The 12,942-nt window shown below is 42.0% G+C and overlaps 1 protein-coding gene across 2 annotated transcripts in view; it reads right to left on the minus strand.

The window, feature by feature from the left end:
* Nucleotides 1-1,608: 1,608 nt before the first annotated feature.
* Nucleotides 1,609-12,942, minus strand: part of ANO6 (anoctamin 6) — a 168,556-nt gene continuing 157,222 nt past the window's right edge. For both annotated transcript variants that reach the window (XM_087814708.1, XM_087814709.1), the window contains 2 exons: nucleotides 12,775-12,880; nucleotides 1,609-4,584 (listed from right to left, as the gene is read on the minus strand). In XM_087814708.1, the coding sequence (XP_087670834.1) occupies nucleotides 4,387-4,584; nucleotides 12,775-12,880 (304 nt within the window). In that variant the 3' untranslated portion in view covers nucleotides 1,609-4,386. The remainder of the gene's footprint in view (nucleotides 4,585-12,774; nucleotides 12,881-12,942) is intronic.

Here is a 12,942-nt window from a genome sequence, read left to right on the forward strand (position 1 = left end):
TAACAGTGAGGTAATGTGTAAGAAAACATCTAACATGGTGCTGGGTGAGGGGCAGATAAATACCAATTACAGTCGTCCCTCCTTACCCTCAGGGGATACGTTCCAAGACCCCCCAGTGGATGCCTGAAACCATGGATAGTATTGAACCATATATATATACACACACATACATACACACACACTACGTTTTTTAGTGCCAAACCCTATATATGCTTTCCCTATACATACATATCTATGGTAAAGCTTAATTTATGAATTAGACACAGTAAGAGGTTAACAACAAAAAAATAAATAGAACAATTTTAACAATATACTGTAATAGAAGTTATATAAATATGGTCTCTCAGCAAACTAGCGTGGATTTTTTTCCTTCCAAGATTTGTTCTTACCATAGATCTTAGCAATCTCAGCATACAATTTTTTTTATTGAGAACTTTCACCTTTCCACTTAAAGGAAGCACTTTGTTTCTCTGGCATATCTGAATTGCCAGCATCACTAGTCTTGGGTTTTGGGGCCCTTATTAAGTAAAATAAGGGTTACTCAAACACAAGCAGTGCGACACCTTGACAGTCGATCTGATAACCAAGGTGCTGCTTAGTGACGAACGGGCAGGTGGCATATACAGTGTGCAGACTCTGGACAAAGGAATGAATCATGTCCCAGGGAGGATAAGATTTCGTCACGATACACAGAATGGCACACAGCTTAAATCTTACAAATGCTTTATTTCTGGGATTTTTTATTTAATATTTTTGGACTACAGTTGACTGTGGGTAACTGAAACCATGGAGTGAATCCATGGATAAGGAGGAACTACTGCATTTAAGATCTCATCATTTCCCCCAAATGAGAAGGGGGTACTCTGCTTAAGAAATGAACTTCTCATTGCCCCCTATTGGACATAAATGCTTGCAGGGAAGAGTAACATTATTAGTACTGTTCCCAAAGGCGTCACTTAGCGATCAGAAAAGGCTTCTTCCTGTTTGTTCAGCTATGGACTATATCTGACTTATAGTTTGATTGGAAGCCTAATGAAATTTAAGCTGGTAAAAAAAAAATCAAAGGATGAAATGAGTTACAAATCTGGATTTTTCCAAGTTAATTTTTGTAATGAGGTTATCCTTCATAGTCTCCATAATCCCCCCTTTCGGTACCCAGGGCCTTGGCAAATTCAAACCAACTGAGACTTATGGACACCTGCCCTCTCTGGGTAACATTGCCCGTGATCATGGTTTGGCGATCGGAAGCCACCTTTACAAGGTTAGAGAAAGCACCTCTTCCTCCTGGTGGATGCGGCTGGACGCCGGTGCACCCGGCATGTGAGCAGAGGTGAGCTGGTTTTCAGCTCCCACCTGGTCCCCAGGCTTGGTGGCCTGTGTCCGGTTGAACCCCAACAACTATGCAGCAGCCCTGGCTGAATCTCTCCCCCCAACATGCCCCAGAAACACCATGTTTCAAAGTAAGTGTAGGCTGTGAAAAAATGTGCACTTTTATATAGATTGTATCTAAAATTACATTTGTTATCTGGGTGATAATTGGTAAATAGGAGATATATCTTTGCTCTTTCTTAAAAACATTAAGACAATTAAATAGAATAGACAACAGTATTATTTTTAAAATGATTTTATTACAATGCTCATAATTATAAAAGGATATTAAAATGCACAGAAATCACAAAACATTACAAACTTTACATCTTATGCCACAGTGTATGAAGTGTCATGAATATTTCAGTTCTACTTTAGCTAAGCTACTCATACATTTTAACTTTTTAAACATCTTAAAATGATACAAACATGACAAAATGGTACAAGAAGTGTTTCAACAACAGAGCACATTCTGCTCCCCCATTGTGAATTAATGTTTTCTGAAATTCAAGATGTGTGTGCAGTGAAAAGGGAAGACTTTGGCGACAGTTTACAAGATGGCTTGTTCAGTTTTCAAACAAAAATGATTAGCTTTCCCCTTCTATTGACATAACTAAAATAGCGAAGGGATATTTAAAGAAAAATCCCCTGAGTATTTTGGTCTAATGCTTCGCTCTATTAAAATTCACAGGCATTACAAAAGGATATTAACATGAAATTTCTCTAGTGGTTAATGCTGGGCAGGTCTAGGGCCAGACTTTTCCCTCCAGAGGCCCACCGCACACCACCCACTTCCCAGGGTGCTGCCCCTGTGCACATTTACAGATGCAGCCATGACCGCTGCAGGCACAGCCCACACTTTTCTTCACCACCGACAAGCCAGCGCTAGACTTACATGAACAGTGTAGGTGTCCCAGGTGCCCCTGCGCCCCAACTGCAACGGAGCTGTTGGGGGAGCACTGGCAGTGTCACACATCACATCTGCGGCCTTTAAAAGGGCCGAGGTTGCCCCCCTCCTGTCCACAGAAGCACATTTTAGACCATGAAGACAATGTAGGAAAGATGGCTTATGAAAACAGATGCATAATTCTTTTCAAGTTTTATATACAAGGAGATATAAGGCAAAAGCATTTCCTTTTCCATGCTCCCATAGGCAACGAGTAACTGCCAAATCCAATAGTAGGAGACAGTCATGTGGTTCAGAGGAGGGAAGAGGTAATCCGAGAGGTGAGTGGGGACAGGAACAGTGGCACCCCGTCTAGGCGTACGGAATGAGAGTCTCTCCGCTGGGAAGAAAGTCGCTTCTCACTCCCTGTGCAGTCAGGCCTCACGTGGCCTGTCACGAGCACTTTCTGATCATGTCATCTGCATCATGAAGAGAGTTAGTGAAATGTTGTCCTTGGTCCATTGGGACAATTCCAAAGTCTAAATACTGCTTTGATGAATCCTATATAAGTACTGCCTTTTTTTTTTTTTTTTTAAAAAACATTCATGGCAGGCATTTAGAATTGTGACCTGGAGTTAGCCTACTCTATGACAAGCCTCTAACCACTAAAACACGCTTCCTTTTCCTTTGCTGCTGGGATTCGGTGCAGCTTGGCTCCTGTGGCACCTGGGCGTTTAGCAGCACCCCAGTGGGTGGCAGCCCATTTAGCAAGAATGTGGTGCCAGACACCGTCTCCTGCACCCAGCACTCCCGTTACCAGTCAGCGTGAGGCGTGCGGGTGCTGCATCTTCTCTAGAGTTCACCAGAGGGCCTAGCACCTGAAAGGCAGTAAAGCACTGTAAGGACTGCTCGGCTGAACCCATCGCGGGCAAGACAGGCGTGGTGCAGGAGTTCGGCACGAAGCTACCTCCCGCTGATGGCAGGGTTTGTGACCAAACCATTTTATTAGCCTAAAAGCCTGACTGGCCTTAGGGAGGCTGGAAGCGCAAACCAAACCCAGGGTCTTTTCTTGACTGGAATAATCTGGGTGTACGCCAGCCTTTGCCCCCTCCCTCCCCTGGTGCAAACATGAAAGTACAAACAAGTTACTGGGTTGGCAATAAGAGAATGGAGGGTGCAAGGAACTGCCCAGGGCAGATGCTTTGGTATCCTGATCGCATGGACGTGCAGAATCCCTGCTGAAGGGTGCTCCTGACAGGGACGCAGCGTGGCTCACCATTCGGGCACTTGGTGGTGGTAACCACGCACAGCGGCGGCATGTCACAGCGGCTGTGCAGTGGGCCGTTCGAATGGTGCTTGTGACCTGCAATACCGTTCACCCTGCAGCTAATGGACAAAGGGCGACTGGTGGGAAAGTGATGGGCTTATCTTTTCCAGACCATTATGTTGAAAGAAATCTAATTTTTAATTCCATGATTTCATTTTTTTTTTTTTTTAAGAAACTACGTATCTTTAGAAGAGGTGAATTAATGATCTTGTTCAACAGGAGTTATGATTCCTTTTGAGTGTAACTTTCCCCGCCTCTGTCACCTTACTCCCTTCAGAGTTGCCAAGCAGTGAACACTGATGAGGCACAGGCCATTCTGGGATGGCTCCTGGCAGATAAGAGGTGTCACTGTGGGTTGGCACAGACACGCTGCAGAACCTCGCTGTCCTCATTCCAGTCCACGATGAGCGTTTCTTTGAGATGGGCAGATAGGCCAAAATGAAGCCCGCCAGCTGTTTCCTGCTAGCTGAGGTTTCCTTTTCCGTGGGGCTGTGATAATGCACCTACATATCATGAATTCTCGTCTCTCTGCCACTTCACACAGCATCAGGCTGCATTCCGAGTGACCAGTTCTCAACCATGCAGAAGCTAGCGCGCGTCGTCTTAACGATGGCACTGTGAGGGGAGGTAACTGGCACAGGTCTGGCAAAGTGAAGAAAGGAAACACTCCCTAAAAACAATCACACAGGAAAACAAGAACCCATTCTGCTGCAGAAGGGGAGGTTTCTAAGCATTTTCATTAGAGGTCCATAATATTTTTTGACAGACCAAAATTCTGTAAGGTTTTTCTCAGAACATAAAGCCCTTACTCTAATTTGGGCCGTAAGTGGTTATCTACCACCCCTATCATGTGCTCAGCCAGGTTTTTGGTCATATCTTTGAGGTGATTCTCATGGAGAAGCTTCTGGGTTAGGTATTTTTCTCTCTTAATCTTGCTCTTTGTGCTTTTCGATACGTCCGGAATTGCGTATGACAGAAAAAACTTCACGGAGTAGATGATGTGCTGAAGGAGAAAAGGGAAAAAAGTGAAGCACACAGTCAGGGAGGGGACAGGGCCTCTTCCACTCGCGCCCGCCGGCGGCACAGCGGCGTGTCTGGACCGGGGCCGGGCACCCGAGTCCCCCCACGATGCGGCGTGGCCAGCGGGCTACGCGTTGCTCCTTTATCTACTTCAAGAATGCTGCCTGACAGGCCGCAGAGAATACATCTAATGTCTGTAACGCTCACCACGACACAGTGCTGCAGTTTGTTGGTGTGTGTGCCTTTCCTATCTTGTTCCCAGGCCTCTTCCCCAAAGGTAACCACTCTCCTAGCTGTGCGAGTATATCATTTTCTTTTACTTAAAAAAAAAACACTTTAACAAAATATGTATGTATCCCAAAATAATATATTGTTTGGTCTTGGTTGGTCTGAGCTTTATAAAACTCGTAATATGATACTGTATGCCGTGTTTTGAAAACTGCTTTTTTCATTCAAAACTAGTTTCTGATTCATCAAGGTTCCTGTGCATAACTGTAGTCCATTTTCACGTCTGTAAAATTTATTTGTCCCCTACACAAGGCTCTGGGCTTGTTTCTAGTTTTTGTATTAGCCACGATGCTGGGAATGTTCTTGCGCTTGGATCCGGGAGCATAACTGTGAGTTTCTCAAGAGTATGCACCTAGGAGTGGAGCTGCCGAAAGCCTGTGTTACACGAATGCTCAATTCTATGAGATGGCACTAAGGTATTTTCCAGAGCAGCTATACCAGCTTACACTCCCGCCCACAGTGGATGACGGGCTCGGCTGCTCTGCATCCCTGCCAGCACTTACTATCAGACTTGGTTTTGCTTTAACCAACACAGTGATTAGGAAATGGACTTTCACTTTGGTCTTACTTTGCATTTCCTTGAATGAGGTTGAATACCTTTTTATTTGTTCGCTACTCAAAAATCTCTGACCTAGTAAGGGGATAGAGATAATATGCTATAAACATAATTAAAAACAAAATTTACATGGTGTTAAAAAGTGTAACAGCTACGGGTAAATGGTAAAGCAGGGTAAGAGTTATTGTGAGTGTTACGGTGGGAGGTGAATTTCATACAGATTTTATATAGATTAGTTGGGTATTCCTCACTGAGCAAAGACTTTAATGAGGTGAGGGAATTAGCCACGCAGATATCAGGAGGAAAGACAATCCAGGTAAAGGGAACAGCAGTGTAGAGTCTACACTGTGGAACCTGCAGGATGTGGCCCAGGAATGGCAAGGCTGAAGTGAAGTGAGCAAGGAGAGAAGTGACATCAGGGAGGTAACGGGGTGTGGCTAAACTGTGTAAGGCCTTTGGCTTTTACTCTGAGAGAGAGATGAAGGCAATAAAGAGTCCAGTTAGGAGACTGTTGTGCCAACTCAGGCAAAAAATGGTGGTGGCTCTGACTTGGGTGGTAGCAGCAGGGTTGGTAAGAAGTGGTCAGATCTGTGATATATTTTCCAAGGAAAAGCCAACAGGACTGGATGTGGGGTAAGTGGGGGAGAGAAAATGAGGAGGAGTCTAAGAATTCTGGCCTGAGCAACTGGTGAGCTGGAACTACCGTAATTCAGAGCAGGGAGACAGTCTATATAGAAAAGATTTAGAACATGGTCCGGAAGAGAACATTAGAAATAAATTTAAGCAGATATGGGGATTTGGGGCAGAGAGTGAGTGTGTGTGTGTGTGTGTGTATATAATATAACTTTATTGATTTCAGAGAGAAGAGGAGGGAGGGATAGAAACATCAATGATGAGAGAGTCATTGATCGGCTGTGAGCCCGCAATCCGGGCATGTGCCCTGACCGGGAATCGAACCCTGATCGCCTGGATCCTAGGTCAATGCTCAACTGCTGAGCCACGCCCGGCCGGGCCGGGGCAGTATATTTAAGCTATCTGTCAGATATCCAAGCAGAAAGGTCAAGTAGGCAGTTGGATTCATGGGTTGAGTTCAGTAGAGAGGTGGTTTGGAGATATCCATTTGTGAGTCATTGGTATATACATGGCATTTAAAGCAGACAACCAAGGAATGAGCCCCAGGATTATAGAGGAGGAGAGAAGGAAGGGGCTGGCAAATAAATTAAGAAGAGACTACCTAGTGGGGTAGGAGGAAAGGCAAAAAAAATGTTTTCCTGGGAGCCAAGTGAAAAAGAGTATCAAGGAGGAGAGAGTGATCTGCTGTGCCAAATGCTTTGGATCATTTAGATGATGTGAGGGTGGAGAATATTTTGAGATGAGAGATTAGTGTTGGAAATTATACAGTAAGACGCAAAGGTTGATATAAGAAAGAGGTTTTCCCTTCATCTATTTCTGAGGTAGGTAATATTTATAGATATGTGGCTTTCCTATGTTATAACACCCTTGCATTCCTGTGATAGAGTCAACGGGGCATGATGTCATTTTTAAAAAATATATTGCTCAAGTCAGTCTACACATTTTAAAAAGATCTTTGTATCTATGTAATGAGTGAGACTGGCTTATGATTTTCCTTTCTCTTGTCTGATTTTAGGATCTAAAAGGAGTTGGGGAGCACTTCCCTTTTGTGATCTCTGGAGGAATTTGTGTAAGATTGAAATAATCTGTTCTAGAAAGTTTGGTGTCACTCTCTCATAAAACCATATGGCCTGGTATTGTCATCGTGGAAAACATTTTCAATTACTCAAAGTTTTGCTCTAATTCTAGGTTTATAGTTACCTTTAGCATTTTAAAGATATTAGGCTATTTTATGGCTTCCATGTTCCTGTTAAAAAGTTTACTCTCATTCTGTCTTTATCTCTGGTTACTTTTAAGATCTTTGGTGTGCTGCATTTTCCTTATAATGGGTGCAAGTGTGGGTTTCTTTATCTGTTCTGCTTGATATTTTTTGTGCTTTCTGTTCTGTGAACAGATGTCTTTCACTTATTCTGGAAAAAAATTTGGCCATTAACTCTTTGAATATTGGCTCCCTTCCATTATCCATTCTTTTTTCTCCTATGATTTTTTTTGAAAGTTCTTTTCATTTTATCTTCCATACCACTTAACCTCTTTTTCATAGTTTCCACTTCTCTCCCTGTTTCAGACCTATCTTCCAATTCACTAATTCTTTCTTCTGATTTGCCTACACTTCTGTTTAATCCATATGTTACTTTTTCATTGCAACAACTATATATTTTCATTTCTAAAAGTTCTATGAAATTATTTTTCAAAATTGCCTTGTAACTTTTTATAGTTCCTATTGTTTAAACATTTTTATATACAGTTAATTTATATTCCTTTTCTGATAATTCAAACTCTTAAAATTATTGATGGTGCAAATCAGTAGTTTTCTGGCTGAATCTCACTCATGTGTTTTTTTCTATTTCACCTAATTATTGTTAATTTTGTTGTCTTTTTTCCTTTTTGTAGAGATGCATTATTTTAATTATTCAAATAAATTTTTAGTTTTCAATTATAGTTGACATACAATATTATATTAGTTTCAGGTGTACAACATAGTGATTAGACATTTATATAACTTACGAAGTGATTCCCCCAGTAAATCTAGTACCTATCTGACACCATACATAGTTACTACAATATTACTCTCTATATTCCCTATGCTGTACTTCACATCCCTGTGACTATTTTGTAACTACCAATTTGTACTTAATCCCTTCACTTTTTTCACCCATCCCCCCAAACCCTCCTCCCATCTGGCAACCATAAAAATATTCTTTGTATCTATGAGTCTGTTTTTGTTTCGCTTGTTCCTTTATTTTGCTCTTTAGATTCCACATATAAGTGAGATCATATGGCATTTGTCTTCCTCTGTCTGACTTATTCCACTCAGCACAACACCCTCTATGTCCGTCCATGTTGTTGCAGATGGCAAGATTTCATTCTTTTTTTATGTCTGAGTCATATTCCATTGTATATATGCCCCACTTCTTTATCCATTCCTCTACTGACGAACACTTAGGTTACTTCCATATCATTGCTATTGTAAATAACGCTGCATATGTCTTTTCAATTTAGTGTTTTGGATTTCTTCAGATAAATTTCCAGAAGTGGAATTGCTGGGTCCTTCTTTCTCTCTTGTTATAGCCTTTATTTTAAAGTCTCTTTTGTCAGGTCTAAGTATTGCTACCCCAGCTTTTGTTTCCATTGTCATGAAATATCTTTCCACCTCTTTACTTTCAGTCTCTGTGTGTGTTTTGAACCGAAGTGAGTCTTTCGTAGGCAGCATCTGTAAGGGTCTTGTTATCCATTCAGCCACTGTCTTTTGATTGGAGCATTTAATCCATTTACATTTAAAGTAATTGTTTATAGATATGTAGTTATCGCCATTCTATTATTCATATTTTTATCTTGTTTTCTTCTTCTCCTTAAAGAAGTCCCTTTAACATTCTTTATAATACTGATTTGATGGTGATAAACTCTTTTAACTTTTCCTTGTCTGGGAAGCTCTTTAGCTGTCCTTCTGTTCCAAATGATAGCTTTGCTGAGTAGAATAATCTTGGTTGTAGTTCCATGTTTTTCATCACTTTGAATATTTCTTGCCACTCCTTTCTGGCCTGCAAAGCTTCTGTTGAGAAATCAGCTGACAGCCTTATGGGAGCTCCCTTGTAGGTAACTAATTTCTTTTCTCTTGCTGCTTTTAAGATTCTCTCTTTAACCTTTTGTATTTTAATTATGATATGTCTTAAACTATTCTCATTTTGGGGGATTTTTTTCTTTTTTTAAAAAAATATGTCTTTATTGATTTTAGAGAAAGGACGAGAAAAAAAGGAACATCAATGATGAGACAGTCCTTGATGGGCTGCGCCCTGATTGGGAACTGAACTGTGATCTCCCAGATCATAGGTTGATGCTCAACCACTGAGCCATGCCAGCTGGGCTGGATTCTTTTTGCTTTTCTGATTGGGTGTTTTCTGCTACTTTATCTTCCAAATCACTGACTCAGTCATCTGCTTCATGTAATCTACTTTTGATTCCCTCTAATGTATTCTTTGTTTTAGTTATTGTAATGCTTCATTTATGACTGGTTTTTTTTTGTGGGTCCTATGTCCTCTTTTATGCTGTTGAAATTCTAAGTTCCTTGAGCATCCTTCAACTATTATTTTGAACTCAGTATCAGAGAGAGTGCCTGCCTCCATTTCATTTAGTTTTTTTTTTCTGACGATTTCTCCTGTTCTTTCATTTGGGGCACATTCCTTTGTCTCCCCATTTTGGCTGACATTCTGTGTTTCTTTCTGAGTATTAGGTAGAGCTGTTACGTCTCCTGTTCTTGGTAGAGTGGCCTTACGTAGTTGCAGTTCTGTGTGGCCCAGTGGCACAGGCTCCCTTGTTACCTGAGCCAAGTGCTCCAGGTGTGTTCCTTTTGTGGGTTGTGTGTACCCTCCTGTTGTAGTTGAGCCTTCATTGTGCTTTGGAGGGACTAACCTTCAGGCTGATTGGTTGTAAGGACTGGTTGTGACTACAGTGGAGGAGCTGTTGTATGTGGACTGAGCCTACGAACCAGGATTTGCTTTACCGGGGCTCTGGTGCCTGTTGAGTGTGCCATTTGTGGAGGTGGTTGGGTAGTGCTCTGCTGTGGTCTGAAGCTGGCCATGGGGTACGCTGCTTCTGGGGTCCCTTTGGGGGTGCAGACCAAGGTCAACTGCTGCCTGTGCCCTGCCTGGGGCCACCTGATATGAGCTACAAAGTGATCTGAAGATGGTTGCCACTTCTCCTGGGCTTGGAGGTGTCTTGGAGAGGCTAAGTTGTGAACTGAGGCTGTGTGCCCCTACTGCTATGCTTGGGGCCACTTAGAAAGAGGTATGGGGCACACTGAGGCCAGATGCTGCTTGTTTGGGGTCTGAGACTTTGGGAAATTTTAGAAAAGTCTGCAGCATAAACCAAGACAGGCTGTGTGTATAGAAAACTCACTGGACTTGGCTTGGGGGGGATCCAAAAGTCGGGTGAGGCAAGGTCCCAGAGAATCATCAGGGCAGGGAGAACAATGTTAGGCAGGTTGATGAACACTCAGATATGGCATCAGTCTGCACCGGAAGGGGAGGACTCAGCAAAGGAACAATGGCTTCTGTTAACACTTCTTTCTGGGAGAGGGCTGACCTCTAGCTCTTGCCCTGATGCCGGACTATTCAGTTCCTCCACGTATGTCTGAATCCTTCTGAGCTCCTGTCCCAGTGCTGGATCTCAAAGCAATTAAGTCTGAATAAGTCTGTACACTGGCCATTAAGAGAAATGCCTGGGACTCCAGCAGCCCTCTGTCTCGGCCATAATCTCTGCTGGTTTTCACAGCCAGAAGTTATGGGGACTTCTCTTCCTGGCAGTGGAACCCTGGGCAAGGGAGCCTGGTGAGGGGCTGGGACGCCTCAAGTGGGGGACCTCTGCAGCCTAGACACCCCTTCTGATATTTATCCACCACACCTGGGTGTGGGACCAGCCGGTTCCCTGTTTCTACCCCTCCTACCAGTCTTGTTGTGGCTTCTTCTTTATATCCTTAGTGATAGAACTTTTGTTTAGCTAGACCTCAGGAGGTCCTCAATGATGGTTCAGTAGTTTAGTTGTAATTCTGAAGTGGTTGTGGGAGGAGACAAGTATAGTACTGACTGAAGCTGCCATCTTCACTGGAAGCCTGTCCATCTTCGATTGTAAGATTGTATTTGATTATTTCAATTTGAAAAAACCCTGGGATCTAAATTGACACTTTCCTCCAGAGAAGATAAACATTTCTTTCTGTCATGAGACGCCTTTCTAGGGTCCCAACCTGAATCTAAGATTCTCAAGCTCAGCTCTTCCACCTGCCTCTGACCCCAGTCTTGGTCAACTGAGCTTTTTGATGGAGACACTGATAATTGCACTTATTCTCAGAGCACTCCTGAACTTCAGGGGTGCTCGCTGCTCACTATTTTAGCCCCATCACCTTTTATTATTTCCTCTTTGTAGATTCTTTTTCCTTCTAGTGAATTAAAAAATGCAAAGGAAACTATGTTTTAAGCTGATTCTAAATGTTTTGTAGTGAGATGGCCCCTCACAGATCCCATCTACCATGACAGCAAAAACAGAAGTCTAAACATTTTGGTAACTACATCTCTGAATATAAACTAGTGACTCTTGCTGTATACCAGATACTATACTTCAGGAACCCACTTATGATGGTGAGCTAATGATGAATTATCTTCTCTTAGTGTTTGGTAATTATTAAAAAATACTAGAAAAATGATCGAAGTGAGGTAGCCTATCCTACTTTGTCTTTGCTAATAGATTATTCAAAGCAAATGAAATACCTCCTGTCTCAGCATTCTTTGCTGCTAGGAAGACTCCTTTGTTATAAGTCTAGCTAATGAGATGTAGAGGAAAGTCTGCTCCACGGGGTTCTGGCAAAGCATTTTTTTTTTCCTGACAAAAAGGAACAGGTATGGCTACCATCTCCCTTCTCTTTATTCTCACCTAGGACATAAATGTGTTATCTGGAGTTGCAGCTGTCATATTGCAACCATAAAGTTACACTCAATGAGAGAGAAGCTAGAAAATCAGAGATATGGCCCTTGTATCAGTGAGCTGGTATTGATTCAGGAGCAATTACCTACTTCCAGTGAACTTTGTGTGAGAAAAATCAACTCTTACTTGTTTAAGCCACTATAGATACGTTTTGTTTCTTGCAGCTAAATGTAATCCTAGCTGGCCATACCAATCGAGCAATTTCTGAGGCTCTGGAATTTGGTAGTAGTTAAATTCCAAATTTATGGCTGCCTTAATCAATTTTCAGAGTTGGTTAATTTTGGCAAAATACAAAATATTATAAGGTATATTATGAAAATCAATAAATAATACCAATAAAACTATTGCAGCAATAAGTTTCTCAAGGGCAGAAATCACATCTTATTCATTTTGAATAAAGCCCTTCTTGGCCTAACATGTAGCCCAGTGTCCCCCCTACACCCCACCCCTGCAAAGACACTCAATAAATACTGAATTGAAAATAACTGAATCCCTTTAGCACACAACATGCTTTTAACTCTAAAGTGGATAAGCAACTTCTTTTAATTAATGTGAGCTTTATGGGTATTCTCAGGTCAAATTTGACTAATAAATGTCCTAAAATAATTATTAGCAAGAGATAAGAATGTATCGTACATTTTAAGTCAGAGTTGGCAACACTTAAAGCTGATAAAAGGTATACAAATATACTGCCTTATAAATTATTTCAAAGTACGCTTCTCCTACCTCCATGACGATGATAAAAGCCAGCTTGGCCGCGATCACGTGCCAGTAGTAGATGTTGTGTTTATACTCCTGTGGGTGTCCAGGAGGGTACCGGAAATCACGGTACCTGGAAACACAATGGGGGCAGATCAGAGATAATTCTTTTTGATCAAATACTGTAAAACAAGT

This window comes from Miniopterus natalensis, chromosome 2 (genome assembly GCF_054644295.1).
Source record: "Miniopterus natalensis isolate mMinNat1 chromosome 2, mMinNat1.hap1, whole genome shotgun sequence".
In the NCBI taxonomy this organism is placed as follows: domain Eukaryota; kingdom Metazoa; phylum Chordata; class Mammalia; order Chiroptera; family Miniopteridae; genus Miniopterus; species Miniopterus natalensis.